Raw genomic sequence first — 19511 nt, 5'->3', positions numbered from 1 at the left:
AGCACAATCAGGAAGCAGGCACTGATTTAGAGTTTGGATGTATAGGATACTAGGCTGTACAAAGTGGCAAAAATGAATGGTTTATATGTGCCAGGTTGGCACCAGATGCAGTAATATTGGAGAAACCAGATATAGGCAAGAAACTGAATGTCAGGTTGATATATATATAGAACTGTGGAGACATCTTTGGGATTATTCAAGGGAAGAAAGCAGAATTGTCATCCAGCAACAGTGAATGGCAGTTACATGATTTCTTAATCCCTTGGACTATATGTTAGGAAGAACATAATAGAAAGGACTTGAGATCATGCTCTCAGTAATATTGGAAGACACAGAAGGCCCCACTGTCAGTGCAAACAGGCAAATAGATGATGCTTTGAATGCTGCTTTATTCTCTTGGCTTGAACTCATCACTCTGCAGAGTCAGTCAGGCTCAGCCCAGGGCGCCTGCAGTGGCCAGTCCAGGCAGGCTGGCTGTACCTCTGCAAACTGACTTTGCTGCAGTGTGCAGAGGGAGGACCATAGGAGCAAAAGAAGGGTTAGCATGTGTCTTACAAGAAAGATGAAGCATTGGTCAGCTCCCAGAGCTGGTTATCATTGCTACTAGTGGAATGAGTCCTGTGATTGGAGTGCTGGCACCGAGGGCTACAGGCTTCAGGAGTAGGAAGGACAAGTGAGAGGGACATGTGGCACTGTAAGTAAGAGAGAGGTTTGATTGCACAGCCCTTAGAGTTAGTGATGATGTGGTGAAGAGCCTCTGAGTGAAGACTGGGGGAAAGGAAAACAAAGCAGATGTTGTAGAGGGTGTTTACTACTAATTGCCCAGTTTGAGATGTAAGCATCAGTGAGTATTCTATAGGCAATTAGAACTCTCTGGATCAGTAGCCCTTGTCCTTATGGGAGATTTCAACTTCCCAGACATCAACTGGAAATATCATACTTCTGTGACAAGTCTTGGAAATTCTTGAGGCTTAGAGGAGAAAACTGCTTGTCATTCATACTTAGTGAGCCAACCAGGAAAGATGCCCTCCTAGACTTGCTATTTGGGAATAGAGAATGACTTATGAGGGATGTGACAGTAGGTGGCTGTCTTGGCTACAGTGTTCATGAAATGGCTGAGTTTAGAATTTTTACTGTAAAGACAAAAAAGAATATCAGAGTGGCTTCTCTGGACTTTGTCAGAGCAAACTTAATACTATTCAGCGTATTACTTAGAGTGCCCTGGGAATCTGCTTTTAAAGGACTTTGGAGTCCACATGTGCTGGTCAGTCTTTAAGATTCACCATTGAAAAGCACATGAGCAGACAACTTCACCATGCTGTGAGTCAAGCAAGCAGAGCAGAAGACCAGCTTGTCTGAACAAGGAACTCCTTGTGTAGGTCAGGAGGAAAATAAACTGTATGGCCTTTGGAAACAAGGATAGGCTTCTCAGGAACCAGAGTACAGAGCTGTGGTTCATTTACACAGGCAGAAGACATGAAAGGCTGAAGCTCAATTAGAGATGAAACTGGCCAGTGTTGTTTCAAACAACACTTTCTTCAGATGAGGTCTAAAGAAAATATTGGGCTGATACTTGGTGAAGGTGGTGAATATTTGATAATACTTGGTCAATCTGATTAACAGGAAGGAAGAAAAAGCAGATGCATTCTATGCACTTTTTGTCTCAGTCTTCAGTAGACCTTCAGCTTTCCAGTCCCCTGAGTTGGAGGACCACAAATGTGGGAACAGTGACTTTCTATTTGTGGACACTGGAATTGTAAGGGACCAGCTGTATCAGCTGAATATCCATGGGGCCTCATGGCTTCATCCAAGTGCTCTGAAAGAGCCAGTGAATGTTATGGCAGGACCCCTCTCAATCATCTGTCAAAGATCTTGGAGGTTTAGGGAGATCCGGCTGACTGGAAGTTTGACAGTGTTACTCTAGTCTGAAAAAAAAGGCATGAGAGAAGACCTGTTAAGTTAGACTCAGTTTCTGGAAAAATTATGGAGATAGTTATACTGAGTACTACTGAAAGGCATTTAAAGTATGATACAGTCATAAGGAACAGTCAATGTGAGTACACAAAAGGGAAGTTCCATTTAACTGGTTTGATATCCTTCTGTAATAGGGTCACCTGCCTAGTGGATGAAGGGAAAGCAATAGACACAGTTTTTTTCTGGATTTTAGTAGGGTTTTGATACTGTACCTCAGCATCTTTCTGGAAAAGTTGCTCAGCCATGGAAAGAGTGGACTTGTGATGCACTGGGTGAGAGCTGGCCTTTGGCCAGGATTGCAGTGAATGGGGCTACAGCTGGCTGTTGACATATATAGCTGATATATGTATATGTATATGTATATGTACATATATCTATATATATCTATATATATCAGTGATCAGGATGCAGGAGTTGAATGCGCCACTAGCAAGTTTGCTGATGATACCAAAGTGGGAGGTGCTTTTGACTTTCTTGAGGGACAAGATGCCTTGCAGAGGGATGTTGATACACATTGGAGCATTAGGCAATGATTAATGGGAGGAAATTATTTAACCATTCAAAATGCTGGATTCTGATCCACCTAGGATGGGGTAATGCCAGCCACAAGTATGGACTAGAGAGGAGTGGCTGAAGAGCAGCCCTGCAGAAGGGGATCTGGGGGTGCTGGTGGGCAGCAGGCTCAGTGTGAGTCAGCAGAGAGCTCTGGCAGCCCAGAGGACAAACCCTGTCCTGGGGTGCATCAAAGAGAGCATCACCAGCCACTCAAAATTATCCTGCTGTATTCAGTGTTGAATGGTCTCAGGCCTCACAGGCCTCACCTGGAGCACTGTGCAGTTCTGGGCCCCACCGTGGAAGGAAGATATGAAGGTTCTCGAATGAATCCAGGGGGGGGACAACAAATCTTGTGAAAGAACTGCAAGGAACATCCTAAGAGGAGCAACTGAGTACACTGTGCTCGTCTAGTCTGGAGAGAAGGAGACTGAGGGGTGACCTGATAATTTTCTACAGTTTCCTGAGGAGGGGAAATGGAGAGGGAAGTGCTCAGCTCTTCTCTATGGTGTCCACTGACAGGATGCATGGGAGTGGTCCTGTGGGAATGTCCCACAGGACAGTCAGACTGGACAGTAGGAAGCATTTCTTTACTGAGAGGGTGGTCAAACTCTGGAACAGGCTTCCTAGAAAAAAGGCTGATGCCCCAAACCTGTCAGTGTTTAAGAGGCATTTGGACAATGTCCTTAACTGGTCAATCCTGAAGTGGTCAGGCAGTTAGACAGTTGTTGCAGGTCACTTCCAATATAAATATTCTATTCTGCTGTATTCCATTCTGTCCTATTCTATCCTTTCCTTCTATGATCTTCTCTGCCTTTACAGTTGCACCCTGAGGCTGTTCATTCAGATCTGTTTTTTCATGGGGTAAAATCTAATTTTTTTTTTCTCTAGCAAGGAAGGGTGGGGACTGATGCATTTTCTGTTTTCTTAAGAGACAGTTTCTCTAGTCCAGAGCAGGCATATACAGTGGTAGAACAATATGAAGTGTGAACTTCTTACTTTCTCACTTACCTCTTAGAAGAGGCAGCTGCCAGGTGTCTCAGCCCAACATGTTCTGCAATCCCTAACCCAATTAACCAGCTCAGCATAACAAATGAGGGATTATTCTCCAGCTATCCCTAAATTTCTTAGCGGGGTGGTGTGTTTTTTCTGTAAGTTGATACTAGCTCACTGACGTGACAGGCAGTGCTAATAAAGTCTCAGTCACAGCGCTGGAAAGAATGCTTTTTACACATAGGACCAAGAGCTGCCTGAATCCTTCTTTGTTTGAGCAAGCAGCCAGATAGTTAGATGAAATAATGAGAAAAAGGAGATGTACTTGTCAATACAATTTCATGATTGAGTGTAGATGTTGGTGAGAGATGAGACATCTTGCTGCTTTTTGCCAAAAGCTATGGAATCACAGTGCAGTGTTTCCATGTTTTGCTGCACGATTTCCTGATGATACTGTGTTCATACACAGCAAAGCAATATAGATCAGCAGTGCACTGTCAAGACAGAAGACTAATAATTATGTGGTTTCTTTGGAATGAGGTAACCTTGAAATCCAGTAATTAAGTAGCAATGTGTGTCTTGGTTTAACTCTGTCTTGGTTTAATTCAGTGTCATTTTTAAGTGCAGAAATTTTCCCTATGTTTGTCTTCCAAAAACCAATATTTACTGTTTGTTAGATAGAGTTTGAAACAGAAAAGCTGTAGTGGAGGCCTGTGAACTTCTCAGAATCTTTTCTCTGTATAACACACTCTGCCTGAACTTGCAGTTTGTGGGTATTGGTTCCTATTTTGTAGAGCCATTCTGCATATGGACGTGCGTACAACATATGGTTAGGCTTACTAAATAAACTTTTTGCTCAAGTAAACCACTACAAGTCCCATCAGCCCAGCTCTGCCCTGTCTGCAATGAAGATCTGTTGCTACAGGCCTTGGAATTAGTTCAGGAGACGTTTCCAGTCAGGATTCATTTTTGACATAGATGAATGAGGACTTTGGTGAGACAACTCAAAAAGAGATTGCCCTGCATAATTTGGATGAGCATTAGGCTTTGAGAAATGAATTATTACATTTAGAATTGCCTTTCACATTAATAGCTGGAGAAGATCTGTCCAGCTGTCTATATGAGAGTGGAGATTTATTTTCTGGGGTAAAAGTGGAGCAAACTACTTTCTCCATTCAGAGAAAGCTTTGGGTTGGGCAGTCACCTTTCTTTGAAGGAGAGGAATATTCCTGATGATAAAAAGACTATACAGAAATGAGGCTGTATTTTGGCAATTGCATAGTATCTTCTTTTCCAGAGATCCCTAATCATTAACCAAAAGAGTACCAATTTAAAAACAAGTTTTTGAGGGGAAGAGGTTACTTTTATCAGAGACCATTACCATTGCAGAGATGCACATGCTGAGCTGACTTTACAAAGCAGTTGTTTTACATTGTAAAACTTTTAAAATGTGCATACACCATACAACTAAAATTTCTCTGACAGGTACATGGAAATCCTGCTAATCCTTTGTGTCAGAAATGTATTTTTTGAAATTGTAAGGCTAGAATATGCGTTTTTAATGCAATATCATGAAGTTAGAAAAATCTAGGAATTAATAAAATATGTGATTTATTCTTCTATGCCTTCACCCCACAGCAATTTAGGAAATGATGGGCTTCATCTTAAATCCATGTATGTTCTTTGTGTATTTTCAGGATTCCTCTTTGATTGGAACAGCTACAGTGGCTGGTCCCAGGACAAGTGCAATAATTGGAGATCAGGGAACACCACCGAAGGTCCAGCTGCCCCTCAATATGTAAGCAGCTCATCTCAGTCACTGTGTACTCCTTGTTTCCAATCATATGTGTGTGTGCATGTGTGTGCTTGAAACCTGAATGTCCAAATCTCACCTCAGTTGCATTCTGAGAAGAGAGAGATTGCAATTTCAAACTTGAGGCAGCCCCCACTGAAATTGAAAAATTAATAGTGAAGGGCAAGACTTCCCCCTTTCTGTGTGAGCCCTTTTAGACTTTAATTATTATAGCTGTATGGATCACTGTGAAGCTAACTGAGTACCTCTGAGCTACAGAAAATCTTCTTTCATTTAAAAATGAAAGACTCTTAAAAAGGTGTAGTCCCACACAATCAAACACCTGATATATTCATGATTAACCAGAAAAAATGGCCCAGTGGCACTTTTTTGGTGCCATCAACAATGAATGAATAAAGGCAGTGAAGGAATTTCATATTTTTGGCACATGGTCTTGTTGAATAGTGCAAAGGATAACAGAAGGTTCACAAAACAAAAAGAGTAGACTTCATAACAGCCAGTCTCTTCTAGCCTGGTTGGTTTATCTGATACTTATCTAATTAACTACTGAATCCTTTCCACTCAACACATATACCTCATAAAAGCAGGACAACTACACACATACACACACACACACACATATGCACATCCATAATTTTGGATTTTATGATATGGCTAAAACAAGGTCTGAATTCACAAAATCCTAAAAATAATAGAGGAGATCTTATTTAAGAACAATAGGGGTGTTGGATCTGAACCAAACAACAGCTATCTTCTTAGCTATTTATTTGAGATCTTTATACCTGAGGGATGCCACACATGGAATGCCCCAGCGAGGTCTCATCATCACCCTGTGTGGCCTGTGTGGCACACAGTAGGGCACATGTTTATTTCAAGCTTTTGCCCTGACTAGGAAGTGGTAACTGGCAATATTTGAAGTACCTAGTTGCTGAATCAGGACATTTTCCAGTTCTCTGGCAATGTCCCTGACTCCATGCCTCAGCAAGCCTCCCCTTCTCCCTCCCATGCTTCTCTTGTCATCTCCCTTGTGAAGCAGCCTTGTAATCCATTCTGTCATTCTGCACTTGTGAGCCAAGTTCCAGTCAAAGAGGATGCATTATTTTAAAGCTCAAGCAGTAGGGAGGTGCAACTCTAGACAAAGCCCTGGGGCTTGTGTTATAAGTGGAGTCACAGACAACTACCCAAGGCCAAGAACACTTCTCACTTACACCTTTTTTTAGGGAACTTCTAATAAACATTTTGGGTTCTTCTAGGTCCCACTCCCAACCCTTACCCTCACTGTTTCACATAGCCCAGAATAATCTGATACTACATTTTGCAAGATTTCAGATTGTTGTTTTAACACTTTCTTCTAGGCTGTACAGAGTTAGCTGATGAAGTTTCACACCTAAAATCTAAAGAACAGTGAAATGTGTCCAAATCCAAAGACTTTGGCTTAAGGCAAAATCATCCTCAGCAAACTGAACCACTAGACCTGATTTCCTACCAGAGGAAAAACCTGGAAACAAATTCTGGGGATGGAATCTGCCTGCAATCAAATTGTTTTCAGCCATGGATGAGAGCAGGCATCCCCCCAGCTCTCCCACAGCTGCCTCCCTGCCAGGAATGGAGTTTATGCTGACCCACAGGGTGGGCTGCAGACACAGGCTGGGCCTGTCACTGGGTGTGGAGAACCCTGTGCCTCTGCAACTGGAGACACCCCCCAGGGATGGGCATCCTCACTACCCCCCCACAGAGGAGGTGGGATTGCTGGTCCACAAAGAAAGTGCTGATCACTTGTGTTGTCCCATGGTCACCCTATATGGTTGCCACATACAAGCTTTCATCATTTAGTCATACAGAGATTGGTCTGTTTTGGTGTGGTATCTGTGCTGGGCTGCTGTACACCTTCTTTTAAGTCTCTGCAAGGATTTCAATACTCTATCCAGAGGATGTTTAGGCTCATTGTGATACTGGATATTCAGACTTATTGGTAGCTGATTTGGGGGAATCTGCTACATGAAGCTAATAGGAGAGAACAAAAACTAATAGGAGATCTGGAGATAGCTGCAAGGCACAACAGCCTATGACCCACTTTAGGGTTATTTTCCTTGCACCTTCTTCCAGAATCTTCACCTGTAAATTACATTATTACATGTAGTCCCTTGGGGGAAAAGGCTATCTAAAATGCTCTATCCCTGACCCCCTGCTTTACCCATAGCTTCTGAATCTGAGCCCTATGTAAGCAGCAATTTCAAAAGGGACAGTCAAAGCCACACTTTCTGCTCACTTGAGTGAGTGCAGTCTGGCACTTTCTGTTATGTCCTTGCAGAGCACAGTGCTGAAGGATTAGCACTGAAGTATGCAACCTTATTTCTTGTCAGGGTGATGCATTTTAATGTTCTTCAGATCATATGTAGCCTCATGTTTTCCATCAGGTGAACAGCAACAGATCTTCTCAATACCACCTGATTATATAGACTAAAAAAAAGGATGCACAGGGTGGTTTCTCCCATCTGTTGACTAATGAAATACAGTTTCTGATTAGGTCTTTCTACTCCATGCACGTGGTAAACAGAGCCAGGCACATCAGCCTAAGATTCCCCAAGGAGATGTTACCAAATATTTCATATTCTGCTCATTAACACTGTTTATTTACTACCTTCAGAACAAAAATAAGTAAATCTATGGTACAATAAAGAAGTAGAATCAAGAAAAATAACAGGATTTATTCCTCAATTATATTTCCTGGAGAGCAGAAGTAAAAAGTCATCTATCATTTTTATTGGCTGAAAATCTACAATCACAACTGTTATACTTTTTATTTTTTCTCTGGTTCATTCCTACAAGGTGAGCAGCAAGCCTCTTCTCACCCACCCGAGCCTAAAAGCATTCTGCTGCACTTTGTAGTGTAAATGCACTTTCTCTGTTTTCCCATTTCTCTTAATCTATCTTTACTGCCTGTAAATCACAAATAAATAAAAAAAAATCTCAAGAAGGCACAACCTTGATCAAGAATTACCAGAAATCCCTTTTTGCATCTGTAGAAAAGCAACAGTACAAAAAAATCTGGTATTTACAAAGAAAGTGTCATTCTGTGTGTGCACTCTTGCTATTCTATCCCGACTTTCCATTATTTCCCAAAGTGCAAGCAATCATTCTTAATTTTTAACAAGAATCTCTCTAAACAGAGAGAGAGTATCTGTAGGGATTTTAAGCTGTAGTCATTTCACAGCACTAGACACATCCCTGAAGTAGTAACAGAAGAACAAAAGAGAGATAAATAGAAAGATTCCAAACAAAGGGGATAAATAAAAGCTGTAATTAAATAAATAAAAAGTTCTACATACTGGATCCTATATTAAAGATTAACAGAATACTTGCATGCAAAACACCCAAAATCAAATTCTACCACTTCACTTAAGTAAAAAAATCCTTGCAAAATGTGGCACTCCCTTGTGTCTTGTTTTACCAATATAATACAAGAATTACCGTACCAGATCAGAACAGTTTGGTGTGTTGTTAATAAACTTGGCCAGTATAAACACTACTGAGAAAGCTGCAAGAAAAGCTTTTGAAATAGCCTACCTGTACGAAAATTTTCTTCTTAAACTCCACAACAGAGGTGGATCCCACTCTGATGCATATGAATGCATACTTCTTCCAGATGTCAGGATTTGCAAAGGCCTCTTACTTGAGCCCTTTTTACTCAGGCTGTCACTGTAGTTGTTGTGTTTTTTCTGAAACTGTAGCTAAGTCCTTAACTTCCGTGCTGCCTTGTGGCACTCTTTTGCTTTGGTTGTGCCCTGAGTGAGAAGTACGTATAATCAACTTCTAAATTACCTTTTACTCTGATTAGTAATTCCCTTATTTTCTTAGAATCCAGTCTCTGCCCTTCCTTGTTTGAATCCAGTCTCTGTCCTTCCTTGTTTGTGAAGCAGCCTGTAACGATATCCCTTTTTAACTACAACTTCTAAACAGTGCATCTGGTCACTTTCTGCTCTGTGGGGCTGGAGTTGAAGCAGGACAGGTGGTGGTTGATGTCATCTGTGTTCCTTCTCCCTGTGTGACCTCTCCCCACAGCTACCTAGCCCTGTATGCCTACAAGCCTCAGAAGAACGACGAGCTGGAGCTGCGCAAAGGGGAGATGTACCGGGTCATTGAGAAGTGCCAGGACGGCTGGTTCAAGGGCACGTCTCTGAGGAGTGGCATGTCCGGTGTCTTCCCAGGCAACTACGTGACACCTGTTTCAAGGTGAGGACCACTGGCCTCTACTGGGGCTGAGAGGGATTCTGGATGGCACTGAAAACAATGTAGCGCTGCTTTTAAATCACATTCCCCTTCCAGAAATTCTCTGCTGGCACTGTGGAACTCAGTAATGAGACTTGCTACTTGTAATGCTACTTGGTTGTAGCATTTGAATTATCCATGTCCTCAGGAGACTGCACTAGGTGTATTAGATGATGGCATTTACAACTGCCAATAGGTCCAAGTTTTACTATTGTAAAAATCTTTGGCTAATGATTTTGTTGTTATAAAACTATTGGATATGTAACAAAATAGTAAATGCTTGTGTCTTGCTTTTTAGTAGCTCCTCATGTCGATTTTGTTCTTCTTAAAGCAAAGATCTGGGATGGTTTGGATCTAGACTAAAGTTTAACAGTTAAAATTCCAAAGTGGTAGAAGAGTTAAGTAAATTGTCTGATTTTACCTCCCCCCGCCTCAGTTGCAGCAGATGAGAAAAGGAAAGAATGGCATTTTGGGGGGAGGAATGCCATTTGTCAGAGTTCAGTATTGGACAATACCAAATCAAGGCTGAGAGGCTGAGAAAAAAGTCCATCTCTGTGTCCCAGACTGTTTGTCCTACATGTTCCTTGCAGGTGAATGCTGGCATATGTATGCCCCTATCTCCTTTAGAGCAACTGTGGATTTGCAAACTGAACTCATTCCTTTTCATGTGCTCTCAGTCCCTCCTCCTACATGCACACTCTCTCTTTGTCAATCTTTTACCCCTCTCCAGAGAAGGCACCTCACAACTCAGACACTGTTGATCTTGAAAAGTCGATCCAGCTTTGTTTTCCATCTAAAGTTTAAGTCAAGTCTGTAGTGTGTGCTCTGAGTAACACTGAAAGTTACGAACAGATCAGAAGGCAATAACTGAGCCTGATGACAGTCCTAATATTGCATTTCAATAAGGAAACCCCAAATATTAATTCACTGGTTCTTCACTGTTCATCAACCTTATTTTATAGAGCCCCTTGGCTGCCTTCACTCCTTACCTCTTCAGCTCTTAATTAGTAAGGAAGTTTGTGCTGAAGGGTCGGTTATCTGAATCAGCAAGACTTTATTAAATGCAGCATGTCACAGCTAGAACAAGACAGAAAAGTGCTAAAGGGCAAAAGTGCCTTCCACAAAACCTGAAAGCAGCATTATGATTATATTTATGATCCTATGGGCTGATTAAGTTCTTGTATAAATCACCCTCAGTGAGAACAGCAATAAAAATCTGATAGCAACAAAATCTCCTATTTGCACTACTTTCAACATACTTTGTTCCCCTTTGACAGAAAAGCAGAGGATTAGATTCATGCATGTTTTTCTGCCACTCCCTACAAAACCCAAGGAAAAGAAGTTGTGAATTTAATAACACTAAACTAGATTTATATGCTGCCAAAACATGTGTGAGTGGAGCATTACAGAAAAAGAACAAAACTGTTTAGATGGACAGACAGGCACAGGGCAGCAGAGAAAATTTGCCACATCCAACATCTATCCATCTCTGTTGAAGTCACAGATAGTTTCTGTACTTGCTGGTGTGCATGTTTGCCTGAACACAGCTCTCAGTGGACTGTTAGATGTGCTTTCCTGGCAAACTCAGTCTAGTGCAGATGGCCAAGCCAGCTCCAGCTGAACCTTCCTTCCACCCTGCCAGCTCTTCACAGCAGATGACAGACAGTCAAGATTTCCATCTGGTGGGATTCCCAGCTTTTCCCAGCTTTTTTACTGGAGACTTATCAAAAAAATTGAAGAAAATAAAAAATCAGATTTAGTTAGCAAAATGTAATCTAGGCAAACCTTGCACCATGAGATGAGTCAAGTCAATGACACCACAGTGTTGTCTTACCTCTTGTGACTTTAGGGGGAGTGAGGATTGGGCAGAAGGCATAGCTATCTTTTGCCCTTTTGGACCATATCCTCCATCCTGTGCCTTGGTTTTTTCCACCAGAATTCCACTCTTTTGGCTTTCAACTTTCTTGTGGTTATTTCTTTTGTCACCCATGTTCTCTGAACCACACCAGACTGCTCAACATACTCCTTTCAGCTCTTCTCCTCTCTGTCTTCCCATGAAATCTTGGGGACCCAGAGTTTCTCCAAATTCCATACCCCATAGTTGACTTAATCTGTTATTCTCTCCTCTCTCGCAAAACCCTTGCACTGACTCATTTCCGTTTCCTCCACCCTACTTTGTTCTGCCTCATATCCCTTGTGCTGTCCTTTCCTGTTAGAGGACCTTGGCACAAGAAGCAGCCCAGCACAAAATGATCCATCTGTTTCATGGCATCTACAGCTAGGGAAGGAAATTATTCAGGAACTTGAGTAAGAAACACAGGGAAAGAGCTGGTCAGCAGCTGCTGAGTTGGTCCATTGATGTCCTTCTGTCTTCATTGTGGCCTTCTGTCCTAGTCAGAGTTTTTACCTCAGTGGTAGGAGGATCAAGACATGCTGTGGTCTGAACTCAATTCATAGCAAGGAAAAGCCTTGTCCCTTCCCTGTGAGGTCTACATGGCCACTCAGGTGAAATACAAATTATGCATGCAGTTAAAAGTGAGGAATGAGAGACATGTCAATGACTGCTTGGACTTCTTTTTCATTCAGGTCAGCTGCATTCCCTTACCAAGTATAAGCTAGGGCTGGTCACACCAATAGGGTGAATGTTCAGCCAAGCCAAGCCCAGTCAAGTCTGGAGCTCAGTCCCCTTCCATAGCCACACACAGATTTGGTGTTATGCATCTTTGCTTCTCCCTGTAGGGGTGTATGCAGGTTTGGTTCAAAGGAAAGATCTCTGAGTCTAATTATCACTCCATGTGAAATAGCCTCTGGCACACAAAATGACATCTGGGAGATATCCATTTCCTCTGAATTAAGATTTCTGATTTTACTAGAAACTATTCAGAGAGAAATGAAGGGTAATAAAAGACATGATGAGAAAAATTATCTTTTCTATTTTTACCCTGCACTTCTTCCTGTAGAATAAAGGGGTAAAAATATCCCCCAGCATGTTTATAAATGGGTCCTATAAAGATAAGTATATATCAATACCTCAGTTTACTTTAACAATTGATAGGATATCATGCTAAATCCCCTAAGTAACTGGGGGTATTTATCAGCACTGTGGTTGGGTATTGGGGTCTCTGCAGCATTCTTACACTGTGCACTTGTCTCCGTGCAGGGTGCCAGTGGGAGCTGGGCAGCCCAGGAACAGCGGAGCTGGAGGAGTTCCAACAACAAAAGTAGCCCCAGGAGCCATCCACCCCATTGTGGCTGGTCACAGCAATGCCACCACGGCTGTCAGACCAGTTGTTCCCATCACTGCTCCCCAGACACATCCCCAGCTGCAGGCGGCCTCTCCACAGCTGAATAACTGCCTGAGGTACTCGGCTCAGCAGCCAGCCAGCCAGCCCCGCAGCGCCATGCAGATGGGTAAGTGCTCTCCCCATGCCTCCTGCACTGGCAGGATTGATGTGGTACCCCTCGAGGACAAGCCTCTAGAATGTGCTCATCCCCACAGCTTTCCTTCTTGCTTTAGCTCAGTCAATGTGGAGTTTGTCCATTGGTGATGTTTTCTTTGAGTACGTTTTCTTTGCTTGTAATATTTATGGGTTTCTATTGATCTCTCGGAACCACTTTGTGTTTATCAGATTGTTCTGTTGCTACAGCTGAAATAGATTGTAGTGTTTACAAATATTTATACAATTTATCTGAGTGAAAGCAAGCACTCTGTATACTGAGGAGATTAACAGTTCTGAGTCCGGTTGGCTTGCTGATAAAAAAAATACTGCCCTTATTGCAGAGCAAGTAGTACATGCCTTAAAATTAAGAAGCATTTCATTGAGCTTCAGGGATGAAAGGTATTTATTAGGCAGAACGGGACCCCATGTTAGTGGTAAAGCAAAAGATCTGAAAAATGCTGCCACCTTTTTGAAGTGAAAATAAGAGCTTCTTGCACCAGGGGGCCTCTGTTCTTTCTAGGTTCCCTTTCTGATGTACAGCACAATTTTCTAGAGTACAATTTATTCCCCTTTCCCTGATGTTAAACAGCTTCTGATGTTGAATAAAGTAAAAGTAAATCCTGTGGTGGAACTTTATAGCAAAATTTAAAACATTTTGTTTCTGATATTTTATAGGGATGTGAGCCATTGTATTTACAAAGGCAGATCAGTAATGACTGTGACTGCTGAAAACTGAGGTCTTAGATACAAAATAGAGCAAACACAAATGAGAAATACCCTGCAGAGTAAGTCATGAATTCGTACCTTTTGAAGCCAGAAGGCACGTTTATAACCATCTAATCTCAGCTCCTACACAGTCCAGACCAAAGGGAAGAAAACATAATCAAATACCTGAGAATCTCAGTCTCAAACAGTGGAGACTCCTCTGTTCAACAAACAGTGGAGGGCTTTACATGGTATCCATATCACAATGGGGACTAATTGATTTTATCCTCCTTTTGTCTACTTCAGAAAGTGCTGCTTTCCTCTCAAGTCACACCCTTCTAAAAGGTCTCCTGCTCCCACAGTGCAATGGCAAAAATGCCTCCTTTTGGGTGAAGTGTTCAGGAAGTGTTCAGGAGCTCCTGGTGCCTCCTGTGCCCATGTCAACAGGCAGGTGACTCCCCTGAAACCAAAGTGACAGATTGCTCTGCCCCACAGACCTGGCATGCTCCACACCTTCTTTCCACACCTCCAGCAGCTTCCCTGATTTAAGACTGCTCCTCTAAGTCACTCTGACATCTCTAAAGTGCCAAAGCGTTGGCAGGCAGAGTGATCCAGGGACCACAGAGCTGTTCCAAAACCTCATAAGCAGAGAGTCTTCCAGCCTTTCCAGAAGCTTCATGAGATTGTTGTTTTAATTAAATAAACCTTTGCCAGGAAAAATAAAGAAAGTTTTCATGATTATCAGTAATTGTGTCCATAATGGCTGTCCTCACCAGCATCCTGTAGACCAGAGCCCCTGCAGGACAGGTCAATGCACTGACTTCTGGAAAAGCTTTCCAAGAGAAGCAAGCTGGCACAGTATTTAAATCACGTTTCTGTTGGCTTGCAATATACATGAGTAACAAATCAATTTTCTACAAGGCCACTAATGTAGGAATACAACCAAAACAAAATATGAGTGGTGTAGAACAAAAATAGCCTTCAGTGAGCACTGCTAATTAATAGCATATTTGATACAGCACAGTCCAGATCCAGAGATCCCAGAGCAAAAGCATACATTGTAACAGTAAGCAGATGAAACTGCAGAATAAAATGTGAGATCTCTGCCCAGAGTGGATTTTTCTCAGGCCATTTCTTTTACTGCTTCTCATGTTTTATGTTTCCTTTGTGTCTGGAAACACCAAGTCCTACATGAAAGAGGTGATGTACCTAATATGATTATCAAATCAATGTTCTGCATCCAGGTACGTGCAGAGAAATTCCATTAGTATGCTTTCTCTCTAAATTTGGGGAAGCCGTTGCTCCCAAATGAACTCACAGTAGTTCAAAACCTAGATCCTACAAGCTTAACCATCCCAAAAAATTAGATTTCTCATAGCAACGTTGTTCATCAATCAGGTTTCAAATGGAAAAATCATGTTCCAGATAACTAGTGGATATCTTGCCTGGAAGTGAACTGCACTTTCAGTGCATGTTTTTGGTAGTCCTGGGAGGGGAAGATGATAACTAAAAGTAAAAATAGTTTTGAAGGTGTCTGTAATAAAAACATTTTGGGCCTTCCTCATGCTGCATGGTAAAGTGGTATCAAGTTACAGACTGTCTAAAGATAGTGTAGATGATTTGCTATAAACATTAGTAAAAAAAGATGTCTTAGACTCAAGGAACTATTGTGAGGGAGAATCATATAAACTTGGGAGGTGCTAATCTGATGATGACTGGCCCATCATGTTCAGTAACACATCAGATAATAGGGCGGAAGGCTGGGAGGTGAAATTCCCTCCTGGCAGAAGTGCTCAGCTGGTGTAGTGAGTATGATTAATGGCACTCTATCAATCTAATCCCTGCTAATGGGGGCCACTGATAATCACAGGAATATAAACTTGTGGTTTGAGTTGTTCTAGCATTGGTGTTCAGTTATAGATTGAGTGAATTCCAGCTTCATAAAAGTTTGTCCTTCAGATGAATTTGTCAGAAAATGACAGATCAAAGGGGTCAGAAATTTTCCAGTAAAATGCATCTTGGTCAAAGAAAAGCTGTTTTGCTGGATTCAAAGTTTTTTGTCAGGAATGGATGTAGTTCAACCAGACCAACCATGAAGCTGTACTGGCTCATGTTGCTAAGGGAATTGATGGTTCAGAGCTGTTCTCCACATAAGAGAACAGTGCAATGATCACATTCTATGTTTTCACATCCCAGGTGAATAACCTGACCAAAATAGAGGCTATTGTGGGGTAAGTGAGCATGTTGTGCTCAGAAAAATGTCCAGAGGTTCAAATTTTGCACTGAGACAGAACTAAACAAGATTATGAAACCTTGAAATCATTTATGAAATAGGCACTTTCCAGCCAGTCCCATTATTGAATCATTTATGTGAGGGAATGTCTGAGTATGGACTCGGCTTCTAGGCTGCACGTACTTGAAGTGGAGCTGTATTTAGGTAACACCTAAACAATCAGCCAAGCTGGAAGTCATAGACAACATCATTGTGGAAATGGACCCAGAGCTTTGTCACATTTTTTGCATCCTGAAGCATTCAACACTCTCTGGAATCCCTGAGGAGCTGACCTCATCAGTGTGTCACAGTCACCGTTAAATGGGCGAGCTCTAATTCCTGGTTCCCAGTGCTTGCAGGCAGGGTTTGCTTAGCAGGAGCAGCCAGACTAAAAGGCACTGCACAGTCCCTTAGGGACTTTGCTGGCAGAGAGGAGGCTGAGCTTAGAAATCCTCTGGTGGATTTCTGCTTAATTTATCCCATGCAGCACAGTGATGTGATGTTGATCATTTTGTTAGGGCTGAAACAAGAGGCCTCCTTTTGTAATTGCTGTCTGCAGGGTCAGCGTGGATCATCTGGCCTAACCCCTTAAGGTTCCATGTTGCGTTGCTCCAAAACCGATCACTTTAGGAGGGGGGCTTGGGGGGTGCAAAAAACAGCTCAGCTGGAACAAGATAATGTATTTTTAAAAGGGAGAAGGTTAGGTATTTATTTCCAGGCATGGGCAAGGATAGCGAATGCCATTCCCCAGAGGCATCACTGGGGGGAACAAGCAAATTTTGGTGACTTTGGACAGGGCTTTGCAGCCAGAAGGGGAATTAGCCAAAAACACTTTGCAGGGGGAGATATCCTGGGCAAAGGCCCAGAGCTTATGTCCCCATTGGGCCCTTGGCACCTTCACAGACAGCATCACAGTACATTCTGAGTTGGAAGGGACCCACAAGGATCATCGACGCCAACTCTTCAAGTGAATGGTCGCTGAGGGGATCGAATCCACGGTGTTGTTGACACTGTGTTCTGACCAAGCGAGCGATGGCCACGGAAGGCCCGTCAAGGCAGTGCGAGGGGAATTTAACCGCGCTCTGTGCTCCTCCCGCAGCGCACCCGGCAGTGCCGGCCCCGGAGCGACCCACGGCCACGGTCTCGCCTCTGCGGACGCCCAGCTCGCCCTCCCGCCTGCCCGCCGCGGCCATTCGGCCTCACCCCGCCGTGTCCCCGCAGCACGGCCACCAGCCGCCCGCCCCGGGGGCCCGGCCCCTCATCCCGCTCACCTCCGCCGCCGCCGCCATCACCCCGCCCAACGTCAGCGCCGCGCACCTCAACGGGGACGTGGGCGGCGGGCCCTTGGGCGGCCCCGCCGCGCCCGGGCCTGCCGGCAAAGCCGAGGAGAGGAAGAATGAGAAGGTAAGGGCCGCCGTGCCTCTGCCGTGCCTCTGCCGTGCCTCGTGCTCCTGCCTCATAGCCCTCCCACACGGCTGTTGAGGAGGCACCTTGCGAAAGCTGGTTTCCATCGCCAGACAGCTTGGGCATCGTCATCTCACACAATTCCCACACCTCATCTTTCCCCCACCGCCATCCTCAACACTGCTCTCGCGTCACCTTCTCGCGGATGGGAAACAAGGCTGAATTGGTGCGTTTCTCCCAGTGATCAGCCCCGAGAGCTGCAAATCTGCAGCGGTGCAGCGAGATGTTGCAGCGGGCTCTTGGCCATCAGAACCGCATGGCTAAGGCAGAATCCGCCTGCCTCCCTTCCTTGGTGGTGGCACCAGCCACGCAGCAGGTGCCTCAGGCACACTAAAGCATTGGTTTGTGAGTGCTAGGAGCTGTTTTGCTCTTCCAGAAATATCTCGATTTCTTCAAGAAATTTTCATTGCAGAAATTCATTCATGGCACAGCCCAAAAGGAAGGTAATCGGATACTGCTCAATGGGATGTAGGTACAGTGTACTGTTGGGTCAATCTCTTAGGAGCCAGCAGTGGGACCGATAGCTGGGTACATGTTCCCTGGCACACCTTGCTAAGGAAAGCCAGTGAGGAGAGCCTCTTTAAGCAGCCTTTTAGGTTGTTGGCAAATATTTTGCTTTTACCAAATGTTTACATTGTGCCAGCAGTTCCCATATATCAATGCTGAAGATTATCTCTCTGCTGGCTAGCAGAGCAAGATCCTGGTTTTTATCTGAGTAGGAGGAAGAGATGTGGGGGCCTGCTTTTCCTTTGAACCTGAAAAAAATTCTTTCCATATGTTCCCTGAGCTTTCCCATGGTGATAGACACATACAGAGTAAACAGTTCCTTTGAACGTGGTAGTACTGATGTGGCAGGTCTCATGTCCTCAGAGATGCAGATAACCCCTAGCTGCACAAAATTAGGAATAAAAGTTTTAAAATGCTTTCCTTTATCCTGCCTTGAATTTTCTCTGAATGCATATTGGTGAAAGAAGAAGGGTGTAGAAATTCTACCCTGAACGTGACATTTAGGTACTTGCTTTCAAAGAACAACTCTCAGGTGTCCATCAAGGACTGCATGTGGTGGAAGCAGTCCTTGCTACTTCTGCAAATCCAAGGAAGGGAATAGCATTTGGCAGGAGGTGGTAGAGCTGCACATTGCCTCAGAGCATTGTGTACTGGCTTATTTATTACTTTCTAAAACGTGTTAAGTGATAGGTCCATATATTTTAATTCATGTCATACTGCACACAAAGTCTGTAGGCAAAATTATTTCAAGCACAGTCCTAAGATACTGGTTAATCTCTTCCAAGCTGCTACAGCTTAAAGTTACTGAATTGGGATGCAGAAAAGTAAAGTTAAGAGGTTTTTGAACTCCATGCATGAAGGGGAGAAGGAAATAATATACAACATCATTGCAATGGGTGTTGCCAAAGACCAGTTCACTATCTGGGAAGTATCAGAGAGAAGTGACAGTAAAAATGGGAATTTCTGACTCAATTGGGTAATACATAACTGCCCTGGCTGGACAGCATATTCCTGAATCTTGTCCATGTTATAGTTCACTTTCATTTTAGAAAGATCTGAATTAGCAATGTTTCCTTTCCTTTTAGAAATAGTGACTGATGTTTGGCCAGGTAAGTTGTGTTATTGCTCTTTGCTAAGCCCAAATATTTCTTTGAAGCAATTGAGAGCTTGGATAATGCCAGAATGAAAGCCATACAACTATTCAGAAAAGCATCTGTGAGTCAGAACTGGAACCATATCTATAACAGCACTTGATATTTTCAAAGTGAAGGCTGATTGGGCAGGTTTTTTGGTGAATAGGAAAGTGTCACAACACTCAGTGGGAATATCAGTGGAGAAAGACAGTATCTGTTATCAGTACACGTAATAGGAAAAAATCAGACAAGATTGAGGAGCAAAAAACAGGAGGGACATAGCTAGCAAGCTGCCAGATAAGCAAAGATCAGAAGCAATTTTTCGGAGTTCAGTTTCATTATATTAATCAGTCAGGTATTTTGAGATGAAAAGAACAGGGGAAGTTAGT

At 43.1% G+C, this 19511-nt stretch overlaps 1 protein-coding gene across 1 annotated transcript in view; it reads left to right on the top strand.

Moving 5' to 3' along the window:
* SH3RF3 (SH3 domain containing ring finger 3) overlaps window positions 1-19511 on the top strand; it is a 245404-nt gene that overhangs the window by 192016 nt on the left and 33877 nt on the right. Inside the window, exons 5-8 of the mRNA XM_015637693.1 lie at window positions 5217-5317; window positions 9395-9565; window positions 12762-13012; window positions 17118-17422. Coding sequence (XP_015493179.1) covers window positions 5217-5317; window positions 9395-9565; window positions 12762-13012; window positions 17118-17422 — 828 coding nt within the window. The remainder of the gene's footprint in view (window positions 1-5216; window positions 5318-9394; window positions 9566-12761; window positions 13013-17117; window positions 17423-19511) is intronic.

Source organism: Parus major, chromosome 1 (genome assembly GCF_001522545.3).
Source record: "Parus major isolate Abel chromosome 1, Parus_major1.1, whole genome shotgun sequence".
Lineage (NCBI taxonomy): Eukaryota > Metazoa > Chordata > Aves > Passeriformes > Paridae > Parus > Parus major.
Note: the sequence above shows the minus strand (reverse complement) of the source record. Positions and strands in the feature narration are given on the sequence as shown.